Consider the following 17,330-nt stretch of genomic DNA (forward strand, 5'->3'; position numbering starts at 1 on the left):
CACACAGGGGAAGACAAGACTAAATACAAAGAGGGGTAATCACAGGACAAGACACAGCTGGGTAAGGGAGACAGAAACTCAAGGTGAACAGGTGAACACAATCAGACAATCAGACACAGGAGGAAAGACACAGGAAGGAAGACAAGAGAGAGAACAGAACAGCAAAACCAACATTGTGACACAACACCAGGATCATGACACTTCTCTGTGTACAAATGCATACATTCAAGTGCAAATTGCTCTAAGTTCTATATGTAATGCACCTGTAAACATATGTTTTCATATTTGTGCTGTAGGGAAATCATTTAGATTTACTCAAATCTATACCTGTAAGGACTTCTTTGAGGTACTTCCTTTACTTCAGTATTTCACTTTTTATATTTCTTCTTCTCTTCATTTCAGAGATTAATGTACTATTTACTCCACTACATTTATTTGACAACCGTGGTTACGAGTTCTTTAACATAGTAAGATGTTACCTTTAACAAAGAAACCTTTTACGCATTTACATTGAATTGTTTGAATTTCATTTCCTAACGAACTATTTTGAATGCAGGACTTTTACTTAGATTTGTGTTTTTACATTGATATATTGGTTCTACTTAAGTAAAATGTTTGAGTATGTTTTCGTCCTCTATGTTCATGTGTGTGAATAGCATGTGCTTGTGTTTAGGTCTGAACCTGGTGGCCTTCCTGGTGATCGCCTTCTCTTACTCCAGCATGTTCTACTCCATCTATAAAACCGGAGTCAATGCCACAGACTTGAGGAGCAGACTGCACAGAGATGTGGCGGTGGCCAACAGATTTTTCTTCATAGTGTTCTCTGATGCCCTCTGCTGGATCCCCATTTTTATGATCAAAGTCTTCTCACTATTGGATGTGGAGATGCCTGGTAAGAAAATGAACAGTGTTTAAGATTACGTTTACATTTCCTTATTATAAGGCAAGGCAAGTTTATTTATATAGCACTTTTCAACACAAGGCAATTCAAAGTGCTTTACAAAAATGAAAGACATTAAGAGCATAAAACACATTAGAAACATTAAAAAGCAAAGATAATAAAACATGAATAACACAGGTACATGAATAAAGGTTACAGTGCAGTGTAAGATGTGAATAGTTCAATTAAAAGTAGCGGCAAAAAGAAAGTCTTCAGCCTGGATTTAAAAGTAGTAAGAGTTGCAGCAGACCTGCAGGTTTCTGGTAGTTTGTTCCAGATATTTGAAAATATCCCTAACCAAATTCTCACATTCCTCCACCCCTAGTCTTCCCGTGAAATTATAGTTCTTTTGACAGTTTTCTAACCTTTTTATATTCCTTTCATCTTTCTCTTTCAATCATTTTGCATCCCCAGACAACACATTTCCCCCTGTTTTACTGTTACCTGAACCCATCTTTGACCTTTAAACCACTTGGGTTATTTAAACCTGTTTTAAGACTTCCCTCATGAATCTTTGGCCTTTAACCACTTACAGTACAAATCAGAAGATACCATGCTACACATCAGTCTTTTAATGTGTTTAACCTTTACACGTCTATTACTATATAGAGCAACAGTTTTTTTTTAATTTAATTTCGCCCCAGGATTAATGAAGATTTCTGATTCTGAATTAAAACAAAACTGTGCTCCTGTTCTCCTTCAGGCACCATCTCCAGCTGGGTAGTCATCCTCATCCTCCCCATCAACAGTGCTCTGAACCCCATCCTGTACACCCTGACCACCAGCTTCTTCAGAGAGCAGGTGGAAGTCTTACTCTGTCGTTGGCAGAGGAGACACATCTTAAAAAAAGACCGCAAATGCCTAACTTCCTCCACAATCTACATGGAGTCCGGGCGGCCTCCTTGCTACCAGCCACCCCCCTACCTCCAGCAGGTGTCTCTGACGGGCGCAGATCCCCGCTACGCCTGAGGGAAGCAGAATCTGTCACAGCACTTTGTAAATTACTGGTCAAGGGCCACTTGCTGCTTATCTTTATGCTCCTGTATGACAATAGCACTGTTTTAATGAGACTGGCAGGAACTGGAGCAGGATTAACAATCACTGATCTGTCTCATCATTAGGGTCGGATTTATTTAAAAAATGCTAACATTTCAACCTTTTTGTTAAAAGGGTGTACATGTTGCTCAAAGTCCCTTCCACATGTGGGCACACAGCCCGGGATCAAACCAGCAACCTTTCAATGTTTTATTGAACCTCTGTACAACTTCAGCTGAGTTGCACCCATGCTTGCCTGCTTATGTGGCACCTACATAATATGTTGTTCCAAGTAAGGATACCGTAAAGTGGAGACAAAAATGGCTGAAAGAATAAATACCAGCATGTAGTGCTGCCGCCCCGAGGCAGGCACAATGAACTTTAAGTGTCTTAAGTCTCACAAGAAAAGTGCTTTATGTACTCTTATTGAACAAATATATCAGATTTTGCACTCATCCCTGATCAGATTATGGAGGTAGAGCAGAAGAGCGACTCCACTTCGAGCGATAGAACTATTAACAAAGCACTTATATACTAATAAAGGACTGGCTTATCTAAAGCCAGTTGAGTAGCACTTGAAATGTTGTTGCTCTATGAAACCTGATGTACTTATATGATTCTGTTTTCTTCAAGTTTGTATTTTGTTGGTCGAACGCATTTAGTGTAAGTCGCTTTGGATAAAAGCGTCAGCTAAATGCAATGTAAAAGAGAAAGCTGGGAGAAAGACACAATTTTCTCCAAGCTGACTTAGGGATGCAGCTTATTGAGTCACAGATGCTTATAAGACACTGACCAAGAAATGTTTTCATGGATAAATGGTTTCTATCAAAACAAAAAACAGAAATGATTGGATTGGACTTTTCTTTGACTGGTCTTGGATTGCATAAACTAAATCAGTTTTTTGCACATCAGCAGTTGCATTTGGCTTGTTTTGTGATCATGCAACATTTTAAAATGAATGCAACAAATTAAATGTAATTCATAAAATAAACCAGACAATGAAATGTTCAATTGCACAAATAATAATAATTGTTGACTCATAACATGATATATCTGATAATATTTTTAAAATAATATTAACTTTTAACTAATTTGCTACAGGTTTGTAGTGAATGGGATGAGAAAGACAACTTGAACTGGACTTTTCCATTTGAATTGGAAAATGAAATTGCCATTGAGATTTTTATTGACTTTTATGCACTTTAAATACGAGAGAACCCAGTCAATGGGAGAGAAAGGGATTAAACCGTCGACAATCACTAAATGATCCGCATCAGCTTTGTGTAGCAGCTATCTTCCTGTTCCCGACACATGTATGTTTCAATGTAAATGTGTGTTATATGAATGTTTCCTTAATTGTTTATTATTAAATGCCATTTTTTTTACTGCATGTACAGTATTTGTTCTGACTAATAATGAAGCAAAACCAATATGCTGCCATATCTTGAAACAATGAAATCAAACCTTTATTGTTCAGACGTCCTGAATAACCCTGACCCTGACCTGGACTAGATTAAACGTTTGGTTGAAGCATGCCCATAGGAGGGATTTGATCTGTTTAATTTAGATTGGTTGCCTCTGTGCTTGAGACTTTGTTTAATGTCTCTATTTCTACTTTTTTATACTGATATGTTATATGATATGCCTTTTGTTGTTGTTGCCTTTTAACAGTTGTTTTGACAATCATCAAAAATTCAGATAATAGAAAAACTAGAAGAGAGAGTTGTACTTATTTGTAGAGTTATATGTCAAGGAGTAGAACCCCCATAGGAAATAAGGACTATAATTTCCTATCATGCTGTGCATATGCATATATATTTTGTACAGTAGAGTTCTCAGTGTATGTTCTGTATACATTGTATATAATTGTGCAACAAACGATCCAAAAAGTTGTTCTCCTGAGTCTTTAATCAGCTTTTGCAAAAGAGACACAGAGCACAAGGTCTCTACAGCAGTCTGCTTTTATATATGGAGTTACACGTGCTCAGCCATGAGATAATTCACCCATGACTTTGTCAATGTTCATTCCCTAAGTGGCTATGTGTTAACCTGATTGTTGACATACCCAAATAATCATATCTCAACTAGATTGATACATTTTTGGGGGGGATGTCAGGCTCTAATACTATTATTATTTCACTAGGATTATTCAGTTTTCTTTTTGAATTTCCAATTCATATGTGTTTGTTGGAGTCAGGTTTGTGAACTATTTGTTTATTGGTTATTGCGCAGAGACTGCACTGATATAATAAAAAACAGAACACACTTCAAGTATATTCAACAGCGTTAACTTTTAATGTGAGCCTCAAGCTATTTAATGAGAAAAACAAGCTATTCAAACACATTCACAGGGAAATGTGCTGAGTAAGTGATTCGATTAAAACATTTTAAAGCTTACATGCACCGATAGAGAGCTGAAACACTGAAGCATTGACCCTCTTCATTCGTTTTTTGTAAAAGCTGAAACATTAAAGGTAAACAAAACCAAATGGAAATCACATTTTAAGCTTATTTGCAAATGTTTATCAAAATGATAGATGCTACCCCATGTATATTTTTCTTTTTTCCCACAGCCCTTTCTTCACTTGAATTAACCATACCTGCGTAGCCCAGCATCCTTCCGTGGCAGGTGTCCTGCCCTTGGACCAAGTTGCAGCCTTAGCGACAAGATGATGGACACAGCCGCCAACCAATAGGGAACACATCTTGCCTCTGTTTCCAGAACCTTGGCATCCCATTGGTTGCTAAGGGCGGGGCCCTGTCATCCTGAGCAGTAGTGCTGTCAGCCGGGGCGGCACGACTCCCGGAGGAGAGAGACGAGACGGATTGATGAAAACAAGCCACTAAATCACATAAACAAATAATTCGCGCCAGGAAATGATCCTGTAGTCGCCGAAATCGACGCAGAAAAGGTAAGGTTCCGTTTTTAATGTCACATTAGTGCTGTGTCTGGTGGTGTTTATTGGTGCTGTGTACCACAAAGACAACCAGGCAACGTCTTGACTCAACATCGATACAACTACCACAGGGGCTTGGACTAGCTCGTAAGCTATCGAGTTAGCTACAGACATAGCTGGTTATAATGGTCGACTACTAGATTTAAAATAGGTCTTGGCTGACCAGAACGCTTCCAGGTTGTTGTTTTTAGCATTCACCATACGAACAATGCCGCGTTGATGAATGGGGCAGATTAGCTCAGCAACAGACGGTGGTTGTAAATACACACTTCGTGATGGCGGTGAAAGATATTATGCTACGCTGCCTGTTAGCTACTAGCTAGTTAGCTTACAATAATGATATACCAATCAATTCCTCATTGCTAGTTGCTACAGTTTTGGGGTATAAATACGATATATAAAAGCTCGTAGTGTAACATAACCCAACACGTGATTGTCTGATGCCATGACTGAGCCTGGGGACCTAATTTCCTTCTAGTGAATATGAACGTATATTTACGGATTTTGGATGAGACACAGCCTTGCAATTGTGAAATGTAAATGGGTTATGGTCCATTGGCGTGGATCATCCCGCCTGAGTAGCTTTGCACTTTATTATTCTGCAGCTGAGATGCTCAGGAGTCAGCTGAATATTTTGTGAGAGAAAGCCAGTGTTGCAGCATATATTATTTACATGCACTCATACACAGTCAGACAGCAGACAGCACCACCATGTATAAGTGTCTGCTGGCAAAATGTAATGATACAAAATGAAATCATACCCATTTTGCTCTGAAGGTGAATTGTAGGAATCTGAATGATAAGGCTTAGTTTTCCTCCCTAGCATGCTCTCTGTGGGGTCTTATTTTAAACCAATTCCTGATTAGTCCCCATCCTCCCTCCTCTTTTTCTCCAATGATCTCCCTCTCCAGCTGTTTGGCACAGCCAGTTGGCAACGGTGACCCAGTTTGCTCCATTGTTCTGTGTCTGGACTAGAGTAACACACAGACAGCATGTCATGTGTGTCACTGCTCTCTGGTGTGTGAGGTTTCCCCTACTACTACTATTATGTTTGTCCACAATTAAAAAAAAAAAAAACATCTCCGTGTTAGAGAATACATCACCCCTTCACTGGCATATTTTTTACTCATCCTAAAGATAAGGGAGAGACTAGATAAAACATTAATGTAATGATAACATTTAAAAAATGTATATATTTAAGGTAGAAGGAATAGCTACAGCAAGATTTCAGTGTAGCAACGTGTGGCAAGAATGTCAAAAAAATGTTCTACTGACTTAGATAAAGTAGGCTAATATTTCAGGTCATTACATTTAGGGATGTGGAGTTGTATTATGCCACTAGGCCACCGTTCAATATAATTGATATACCACACAGAAGGTATTCATTTACAGTTTCTAAATCAGGTTAAAACTTCCGATACTCAATTAAAACAATTATATCTTGTTTCTAAGATTTTTCACACAGGGATTTTTCAACCAGGTTGACAGAGATTTATCCGTATACACAGTATAAGTGTTACGCTATGCTATGAGTTTAAAAAAAACAAGTTATATGGTTACCATTAGGTATGACAGCATCATAATGTTGCAGTGACGCTGTGGTTACAATTGATTAACATGGTGTGTCACAGTTTAAGATCAATCATTTAAAAATGTTTAATTACAGGATATAAAGCCTCCACACTAGTCATTCTCAGACAAAAGAACAGTATAACAAAAAATAACCAAAGTACACTTGTTTAAAATAAATTCACAAATCAGATTTTTTAATTTAGAAGGATAGAGAAAGAACCTGCACAACATCTTCTGCAAGCTCGTTCCATGTTTTTAAAGCACTAAGTGCGAAGATTTATTTTCTCTCACAACACTAAATTGAGTGGGGGTGGATAACAGTCTCCACTCTGTTATCATATATTCCATGGTCTCATTTTTACCCAGTGACACAGTGCCCTATTTTAGCTCTTTTGCTGACCTTTGCAGGCCACTGATCGATCGGTCAGTTTGCAACTGCCTTTGACCTCCTTTGCTCCTGACGACTGTAAACTCAGTCAGCTGGTGAATTATGTGTCTTTCCTCACTGTCATGTTTCCATAGATACCTCCCGGCACCTCACTCCCACTTGCTTACATAACCTGGTGTTTCTGCCAGGCACACACAAGTCCACACAAATACACACATTGGTACACAATCACATTCCTTACCGTCTCACTCCCTGTCTGACTCGGCCTCAGGTTGCTGTTGCGTTGGAGATTAGTGCATGTTTTAAGGGTGAGCTCTTCTCCTGATTAAGAGTAGCAGAACACTCTTACTTTAATGATCTGATAAGCCATTTTGAGCCCTGTGTTGATATGATGAAGATTGGATGAGAATTAATTCATTTGACTTGAGTGCTTTCTGTGTTTGAGGTAGGACTTTAGATAATTAGTAAAGGTAAGTTGTTTTACTGCTGTTGGTTTTAAAGGAGCAGTTTGCTGATGCATTGGAGATGCCAGAGATAGTGTTGAGAGAGAGAGAGAGAGAGAGAGAGAGAGAGAGAGAGAGAGAGAGAGAGAGAGAGAGAGAGAGAGAGAGAGAGAGAGAGAGAGAGCTAGAGAGAGAGAGAGAGAGATAGAGAGAGAGAGAGAGAGAATACACTGTACTGTGTGTTTATACTGCAAGGCTAATATTTGCGCATGAATGAATGAATTGTTCTTTTTGTATTACTTTTAATATAGTATATTTTAATATTGTTTTAATATTGTCTGCTTATCTGTATTATTGTGTTGCATTGTTGGAGAAGCCTGTGACCTAAGATTTTCAACGACATAATTACTCTAGCTATGTTAGTTTGAAAATAAAGAACCTTGAACCTTGTATATCTTCACTTCCCACATAATTGACAGGTTTTTACTTTATCTCTTAATTCAGGGCTAAAACAATTCACTCTGTCATTTGTATGCATTTTTTTTCTAACTTATGTATTTCAGTGAAGAGAGAGTTTACACCGTCTTTGTTCAGGGGAAGCCAAACAAAAGCATGAGCGTTTCTTACAAAGGAACTGTAGGTCTGAAAATAAATAAACGTGGTATCTAATGGTGGTTTTAAAGAGTCTTCAAACCTGCCCTCCTTAATCAGAAATGTGACTAATTGCATAAGCAGGATTATTATTTCTCCAATGTGCTCAAGGGGGCACCATTGTCAAGCTGCTGTGCAGGCCTGACAATGAGGAGAAGGACACACGTGAAGGACATCTGGCTGTTTTCGCTGTTGCTACAGCTGTGACCGGATAACTCAATTAATGATAGCATTTGTGTTGAAAATATTTAAACCTGATAAATTCCTACTTTCATGCTATGTGTGATTTTCTGTTAATTTCAGTGTTGATGATATATTCGTATTGCCTGATGCTACGAGGTGACGCACCGTTGTTTCCACAATCATCTTCTCTGTTAAGCCATTCAAGTGAAGTCAAAATGAAATGGCATAAAGCCTCATAATCAGGCTACCTGCCTATAATGCTAACACAGCTTTAGATGACATCTGTAGACCTGCAAACATGTCAAATCACTGCAGAGATAAGTGAAAAGAAAGTACAATTATTCCTTTCACTTTGAGTGCATTTGTCAGCCCAGTAGTGCCATCATAAAGATATAGCGTCTCAGTAACCGCGTCTATAACCAGTTAAAGGTATGCAATGCACAAAGATTGACCAAATCTCAGTGGCAGTTCAATCATTTCTATTGTCTTAGGCACCAATAATAGTATATAATTACAGGATGTTAAATAAAACAATGTTAGCGGGTATGTGCCTTAACAAACAGAGCCACTAGGATGTCCCACTTCAAAGTATTTATCTGTTATGGTGTTGACAAGTACTCAAAACATGTATTTAGTCCACAGAATAAATCTTATGCTGCAATTGTCAGTACAACAATAATGTTTGCGATACAAAGCTGCATTGTTAATAATAAGCTCCAAAAAGTGTTAATGGCACATTCCTTGCGGCTTCCTTTTGACCTAAAACATTGTGTGTGGGAGAAGAAATAGTTTTATATTTCAGCATATATGTGTGGCTGCTTGGCACCACTTGTCACATCACACGTCTTGTAGTTCTAGCTCTATACCCCCGTTAGCAGGGACATATTCTTGTTTGATGGGACACCAGAGAAAGACATAACAAGGAGACCATCAAATATGATATACGACTGATGGGATGACAGGAAAAGTGGACATTTGAATAAAGTAAAATGAGAAAGACATGCATGACTGAAGGGGCGCTATTTGGGGCGGCGGGGAATCATAGTTATTAAGATGGTGTTGCGGTTCATCCAGCTTTTCAGCCTGTGGTTTGTGTGGGTGTGTTTGGTTGTCCCAGTCAACCAAAGCAAGTCTGTACTATGCACAGTGGGCGGAAGGGGATAGTTTAGCTCATAATTCATATTTGGGCTGATCTAAGTGCAACATCTGTTTGCTCAACTCCCCAGAAAGAGGTTAAGATAATACAAAAGTAGAAGCTGATGATTATCATTGATTTATGTGTTAGGAAAATGTATCTCCAGGGATGATTATTTGTGTGTTCTTGGAATTATGATGACATGCACTTGTCTGAGGTGATTTATCAGATCTCCTGTGTTTTTATACAGATTAGGAAATATATTTAAATCAGAGTTAATATTAAAAAAAGGGAAGAATATATGGGATTATACCTTAAGAGTGGGATCGTCAGCATTTGAACTGCTGAGTATAAACACAACAGACTAATCAGTTAAAGCAAGGGAGCAACACACTTCAGTAACTTGTCAGTGAACCCCAGTGTATTCTATTATCATGTATTATTATGTCATATTTTCCATAAGAATATTGTATATTAATGTACAGTAGTAGACAAAATGATTAAAATACATGTGGTGGAAAATGATAGGCTCATTCCTGAAGATGATACGAAGGGTATGTTTGCCATGATTGCTTGACCATAGTTGTCGGTTATTGAAAGGACAAAAACAATCTCCCGTTTGTGTGTGTGTGTCTGTCCTCATACTTGGCTGCTGTCCTCCCCTAGGGATGGGACGCCCCTTTAACTGACTTTGGCACCGAGCTTGTTCGCCACCCTTAACTGTTTCCGTGCCAGATGGTTGATGTAGAAACTGTGGCAAACTGTTTTGAAATGTCAGCTTAAACACCCAACTTAAATGTTTATCTTTCTATAATAAAAGTGAGGGAAATATCTGCCGTTATTATGACGTCACTATCAGTTTAACACTTTTGTATCATGTGCATTAAAACATTGCTAGTGTGATGGATTACTTTTTAGCAAGAAAGTGAAAATGCCTTTTTATTTATTTACTCATTTTAGGAAAAAGACACATTCATTTTTCAAGGCTGATCCGATATTGTGTGGTTATATCTTTTGGTGCAGAACATATGCTCAATGCGATGTTATTCATTATATTAAGGCTACTCAAACTTGTGTTGCGGTCTTTTCAAAGAACCTGAAAAAGGATATGAACTTTTGTTGTTTTCACAGCTACACGAGTGCTCTCGGGTGAGGCACTCTGGAGCTGATGTCATGACAATAGTGGCATAAACACCTCAGGGTAGAAATCTCCTGAGAGAGACTAACTCCCCTACCTACAGAAAAGGAGAGCTGGGATTAACAAAAGTGTGATTGACAATTGCTAGAGAACCTTAACCGTTGATGAGTTTAATGTCTGTCCCGTGTGGAAAATGGCTTTTTATTGACTTATTTAGAAAAACATTATATGGAAGATGTTGAAATACACTGTTTCCACATTTAACTGTTGAGTGAGTGAATCTATGTTTAGCCTCGAGAGGGAAGATTTGCCAGCATTACAGGACAGCATGCATTTAGGGCTCAACCAAAACAGCACACTGTACTTCCGGTAAGATTAGATTTTTTAGATAAGCACCATGGAGGTATTATGGGTTGTGAGACCTTTTTGAATTCCTTGTCCCTTCAAGGAGGTTTTTCTTTTGCCATTTTACTTACTTTGTAAACTAGATCCTTAGTAAGTATTTAAACATGTTGGAACGCTTTAAACCTCTCTTCAATTCAAACTTAAATGTATCTTTGAAAAACATCTGCTAATCAAGACTTTTACAAAACACTGACTGTCCCTGGGTTGAGGATTCTTCCTGTTTGTGTTTGTCTTTGTTTCCCCCTTCTGTAAAGGGGTGTGTCTACTCTCAGTTTCCATTAACACATTGTGCTTACTGTAACTGGCTAAACAGCCTCGACCAGTGAGTGCAGGGACTCTACCTCACTCCCACATGCCATGTGTGGGCTGTCTGAACCAAGCCTATCATTCTAAACATCTTAACTGATGTGAGAGGGAAACAATGCAACAAGAAGATGGAAACAGGTGAGCAAGAAAGAAAACTTCTCGTTGCCCAACAGTCTGTAGTGACATAAGGGAAGTAGTTGGAAAACCCCCCACCAGAAAGAAAAAAAGTAGAAAGAAGATGGAGAAGGGATAAGAGAACCACCCAAACTTACCAAACCACCCAATCAAGCTGCGTTCTTGGAATTGGATCCCTCCCTTGTTCACTACCTGAGAGTGGAGAAACACAGCTGTGCCACAGAGACTCAGAGCAGTGAGAAAGACAGAGACAGTAAGAAACACAGAGCAGGTGAGAGCGAAAACAATGCCCGTAAGGAGAAGACAGCTGAACATTACACAGAAGATGAAATTACCTCTCAAACAAAAGAAGAACCTGAGATAGTTTTTATTTTTATTTTAAGCAAGAGAGTGAAACTCTCAAGGGGGGAACCTGAACTCTGAGGAGAGCTGTGGATCTGAAACAACAAAGCAATGAGCTCACTGTCTCTGGATTGAATGAACTCAACATAAAGAGAAGAAATCCTTGTGAGAAGAAATTGGAGACCAGCATGTGGACAAAATAGAGATGAAGACAAATAAAACAGGGATTTTAGGACTGCTTGAACAGTCCGTTTACATCTTTTTCCATTTTTGATTTTCTGGAACAATGCTTTCAATGTTTTTTTTGTGTTTTTTCATGCTGACACTACTGGAGAACCATCATGTACTGCTGAAGGACAGTTTTGATAATAGACTGCTAGTCCAGGAGTAGGACAGACTCTTGGGACTCGTGGAGACATGTCTCTAGAAGATGTAGGAAGCACTACCAGCCTTGGAGCTGAAAGCATCACCTCAGACCACTGCAATGGCCACTCTCTGAGCCAAGGGCAGGACCAGGATCTGTACCACCAGAACCAAGGCCAGGATGGGGTGGTTATGGAGCGGTTTGCCTCTCTGTCATTGGACATGTATGACGCCAGTGACTTCATTGGGAGATTTACTAAGGTCCAGTCTAGGTACAAAAAGAGGACAAGGATCTGTGGAGGTAGGTGCAGACACACTTTCAACCTTTTGTTTTAAAGAGTAAACTTGACAAGAGTTAAACCAGGGAAGAGCTAGAGGTTTTTAAAATGTTGTCATAATCCTTGTTTGTTGGAAAGACTGCTTGAATATCCAGGCGAAGTAATGATCCTCAATTTCCCAACTGGAATGAGGGCAGATTTTTAACCAAACTGGGATCTGAAAAAGTTTGAGCTCTATCCCTACCTGCTCAGAATCCCTCTGTCTCACCATAACGTCCTTCTTTGCTGTGGTTAAGGACTTGACTTGACAGGTGTCTTTGTTGTGGTTTCTGTACACCTTTTGAAAAGTGATACATTACATTTAGCTGACGCTTTTATCCAAAGCGAGATACAATTACCGATTACAGGGACATTCTCCCTGGAGTAACTGAGGGCTAAGTGCCTTACTCAAGGGCACACTAGTGGTGGTGTTCCAGGCGGGATTTGAACTCACAACCTTCCGATCTTCAGCCCACCTCACTATCCATTAGACCACCACTACCCCTTGGTTTGAGAAAACATCATAAGATTACCCCTCTAATCCTTGTTCTACAGAATGGGGGTAAAGACTTGCTCATGTAGAAGATTTACGTGCAGCATTCTTTTTTGGCACAAACCACTCAATCTTTCTCATCTTACCATCTTGAAAATTCATGTCCAAACACTTCCGACTGTGGGAGAATCAAGACCCTAAGTAGTCAGTCAAAGTATAATAGTAACCGTTACATTTAATGGAAGAATAATGGATTTTAAATTACTTTATTTACAATATTTTACTAGGCAAACTCAGCATTTAAGGTAATACCATTGAATGGCATAAGCAGGCTTGTGTTTTAAAATAAGTTGAGACAGTTTCCTGACATGTTATAACAGTTGGAAATGATGGCCTATCTTGCTTAACTTGTAACCCTTTAGCTGGAATATTATCTCTTTATCTGTGGGCTTGCCCTCTCTCATTGTCTCACTGTAGAAATCACAATAGCATGAGCGTATCTCTCAACGGACCAACAGATCCCTTGTTCCTGTCTATTCCTGTAAAGCCAAAGCCATGCAGTTCAAAATCAAAAAGAGGCCTCACACTTTAACTACATTCTCACATATATTTACAGAGCTAATGCTATTATCCAGTGTGATGCAAAGTTACAGTTGCAAGTGTCAGACATTTATTTTATTCCTACCAATGTTACCATCGATGAAAGTGAGAGAAAGAGTAGTAAGGAATGACTTAAGAGTTCCACTTTGTCTTTAGAATGAACCTGTAACACTTAAAGGAAAATGTTGGAAAGAGATGAAAGAAAAAGGCCGGATGAACTACATTTCAAGATAATGGCATAAGTGTGTAGACCAGACAGGTTTTGAGTCATTTCTTATGTGACTATACATTTTTCTGTAGAATGTGCCTAAACTTCAAAAGAATAGAGAAAAGTGGGCGTACAGGAAAAGGAGAAATCTGAAGTCAGGATTTGCATGTGTAACACAATACTACCTGCACAAACATGTCTTTCAAGAATAATGAACTCCTTAAAAAAAATGAGCTCGTAGTAGATCATAAAGGTAAAGTTGTCGACACAAAAAATGCCATGAAATTGAATATTATGGGAATTCTATGCTGTGATAATGCGCATGAATGAGGCTTTGATGTTGGGGGGACAGGTATGCCTGGCATGAAAACTACTGACATACACACACACACACACACACACACATTCTTCAAAAGAGTTATTTATTTGATCAACCCCAGCTGTGTCAAGGAGACACCACTGTGTGAACTGCGACCCTTAAAGTGTGTGTGTGTGTGTGATAATTAATGATGTTCTCCTGGAAAGACATCCTTTCTATTGTTCGACGATGAGCTTCTCTGTTATGAGCAAAGATAATGGAAATGGATGATTTGAATAAAATCTACTTTTAATCGTCACATATGACAGGTGACCAATATAAATGGACTCTGATCGGGAAAAAACCCGTTTTTGGGACATCCTTACAAGAAATAGGTACTCCTAACAGCCAGGGTTTAGAGATTCCATAAAAAAGCCCTTTGTGTGAGTAATTTGCTCTAAACAATTTTGTCTATTGATCTGTTTCTCATTAAAGTCATTTTTGCTTGAATTATGCAATCTGTGTCTTTGACGTGTGCATGTATGTCTGTGTGTGTGCTGTGTGTGTGGAGGAGTCACATTCCAACAGCTGGCATGCCCAGGCCCCTGCTCAGAATGTGAGGAATCTAAGGACCTCCATAAGGGTGTGTGTGTGTCATGTCCATAATATTTGTATCTTAAGCTGAATAAAAGTGTGTTGCTTTATGGCAAACATATCCCCATTCTTATTGAAGAGCATGCATTTGAATGGATTTTCATATCTTGGACATGAGTTGCACAACAAAAAACACTTTGCACTCACACCTCTCTCGGTTCTATTTCTCCCTAAATTGATATTTAATCTAGCAAAAACTGTTTATCCGGCCTCCTCTGCAGCTTTCACACTTAAACAGAAACTATCTGCGTCATGTTTAGTTTGCCCATAAACCTCCCATAATCCCACAGCAGGTAGATGTAACTTTTAACCTAATGAGATATGTGAGATATAGGGTCAACAAACAGTATTCCTTGACATTTTTCACAGTACTTTCTCTTGAGTAAGAAGAGATGAGGTTGCAGGAGTTTGGAATAATAAAGAGCCGACCTCGGTCAAATTTCATTTAGTAACCATGATGGAGTTCAGCTGCTTGGTGTACCAGTAAGTGGGGGGTATACACAGAAAACTTGAAGTTACAGTAAGAGAGCATTTGAAAAATCCGATTTGGTTGACTTTTCTGCGATAGGTGTAGTAAGCAGGAGCTGCCGACAGGAATAGACCTGCAGTGGTTCTCTGCTATAGTTCTCTTCCTTTGAGATTAGACTGTAATTGTCTGTTAATGTGAACCAGGCCATCCTGTGCTTGGTTGCTCTCCTGTGAGCTGCAGCTTTACATGATACTTTATCTTATGCGCTTTCCACTCCTCACCCAACTCTCATTTACTCTCCCCCTGCCTCTGTTCTCCCTCCCTCACCCGTTTTCATGTCCTGTGGCACTTCCACAGTTCATCGAGGGAATTACATGATGACCCTAATTATCCACTTGCACTTCCACTCTTATTAGTCACCCAACGATAGAATCATTGCTATGATGGCCATCATACCTTTCTGCTGGACAGACAAGTGTAAAGGACAGCCAAGGGAATATATGAGTGTTTGATGAGATGGAAACCATTTATTTTTCACGATTGTTTAATAGTCAGACACTAAATGATTTGCCAATAATTAACCAAACCATACTGGTGTTCACCAAGGAGGAGATACACACGATAAAAGTGGTTAAACAGTGACATTTTTTATATGAAAGAGCTATTCTTTAACTCAAATAAATCTCTCAAGCTAGTAAAATATTTTGCTTCAGTATTTGACTTTTGGCATCCATTTTATTTCTTAGTCTAAAACTATATCTGCTAGAGCTACTTCATGCAAACTTAAAATAATTATAATAATAATACCACCTTACACATAGCCATCTATTTCTGCTGTTGGTGTTAAACAATCGATTTGTTGCTGCTCGATTTATAAATCAGATTTTTTAAATTCCCAAATATCAGAATTTTGTAAAAACTTGACTTGGGAGGGAAAACAGCTGCATGTTCAACTTCATGTTATATGCAGTGCCTAAATGGTATAAAGATGAGAATTCCCCTACTTACTCTTTAGATGAATTGTATGTTGTTAAATATTTTTTCCAAATTACATATCATAGATAGGTTTTTTCAATAAACCGTTCCCGAACATCAGTCGCCTTCAATTGTCATAAATGATGATTCAACCGATTATGTTAATTGTCTGGCATGTTGTCCGCCATCGCGTTTAAAGAGAAACAATGCATTGTATGGGTTAGGGTGAGGTTATGTCCAGTGAGCTCAAACCTCATACTTTAATTTCTTGCGTACACAAAATCCACTTACTATGCAGTCGGAACGTGGTACATATTTCATCATCATATTATGAATAGTAGGTTTCAACAGAATCTAAGAGTAGTACAAACTGGTAAGAACATAATGTTTGTATATGTGGACACATCTAACGGCCCGTCTACACTACAGGCATCAAACAATCTTGAAGCTGGGCGTGTCTGAGGCTTGGCGATTTCTCGCGACCAACAACCAATCAGGAATCTCCCGCCCGCCCCCGGCATACAAAGCAATAGCAATGTTAAAACGAAGTAAACTGGATATAAAATCCCCAAACAGGCGAAAACCTACCAGTTTCACCCACTGTCTCTGCCACCTCCCTCCATGCCTCGCTCCTCCGGTTTGTATCCCGGTAGATGAACAGAGACTGATCATACAGCACCGGGTGATTCACTACCGCTATAATACATTTTCCCTCCATTTTTTGGAATATGAGGAAATGACCTGCGTAGTCTCTCCCAGCATACACGCGGTTTGATTGGCTAGCGCTTGTACTGTCAGATTTGCATACGCGGGATTTGATTGGCTGATGCCAAGCATCGAGCCTCAAAAGTTGAACATTGTTCAACTTTTGATGCCGATAGATGCTCGTGATGCTTGCAAAGCCATGCCATGCTCCCCACAATGCAGTTCGGCGAAGTTTAAAAATCTTCTACGTCACCCCATTCAAATGAATGGGCGAAGCGTTGAAAGCATTTTTCGATGCCTGTAGTGTAGACGGGCCGTAAGGCAGTGATACCACTAACCAGTTATCATTCCTGGCTGTTCAATGATGCTGACTGCCTGTCAATGTTTCTCTCTGCTCTGATTGGTCAAGGCTGGCTTGCAGCATGCTCAGTCAAACCTTGTTACGAAACAGAACTGGACAACAGTCATCAGGAAACATTGCAATCTTGCCTTTTTGTCTCTTCCATCTTAATTACTCCAGTATCCTCCTCCCACTGTCATTGTCCCTACCTCCTTCCCATCATTCCTCTTTTTTCTGACACCCCCCGTACTATCTATGTTTTTCCATCCTCCCTCTCT

The 17,330-nt window shown here is 39.2% G+C and overlaps 2 protein-coding genes across 4 annotated transcripts in view; both read left to right on the forward strand.

Annotated features, from left to right (window-relative positions):
- The window catches only part of rxfp2a (relaxin family peptide receptor 2a), an 80,842-nt gene extending 76,645 nt beyond the window's left edge, over window positions 1–4,197 (forward strand). For all 3 annotated transcript variants that reach the window (XM_034207328.1, XM_034207342.1, XM_034207336.1), the window contains 2 exons: window positions 674–892; window positions 1,644–4,197. In XM_034207328.1, coding sequence (XP_034063219.1) covers window positions 674–892; window positions 1,644–1,909 — 485 coding nt within the window. In that variant the 3' untranslated portion in view covers window positions 1,910–4,197. The remainder of the gene's footprint in view (window positions 1–673; window positions 893–1,643) is intronic.
- Window positions 4,198–4,792: 595 nt separating this feature from the next.
- fryb (furry homolog b (Drosophila)) overlaps window positions 4,793–17,330 on the forward strand; it is a gene marked incomplete in the record, with an annotated part of 52,183 nt that continues 39,645 nt past the window's right edge. Inside the window, 1 exon segment of the mRNA XM_034207231.1 lies at window positions 4,793–4,887.

The sequence above is a fragment of the Gymnodraco acuticeps genome, unplaced genomic scaffold (genome assembly GCF_902827175.1).
Source record: "Gymnodraco acuticeps unplaced genomic scaffold, fGymAcu1.1, whole genome shotgun sequence".
NCBI classification, from domain to species: Eukaryota; Metazoa; Chordata; class Actinopteri; order Perciformes; family Bathydraconidae; genus Gymnodraco; species Gymnodraco acuticeps.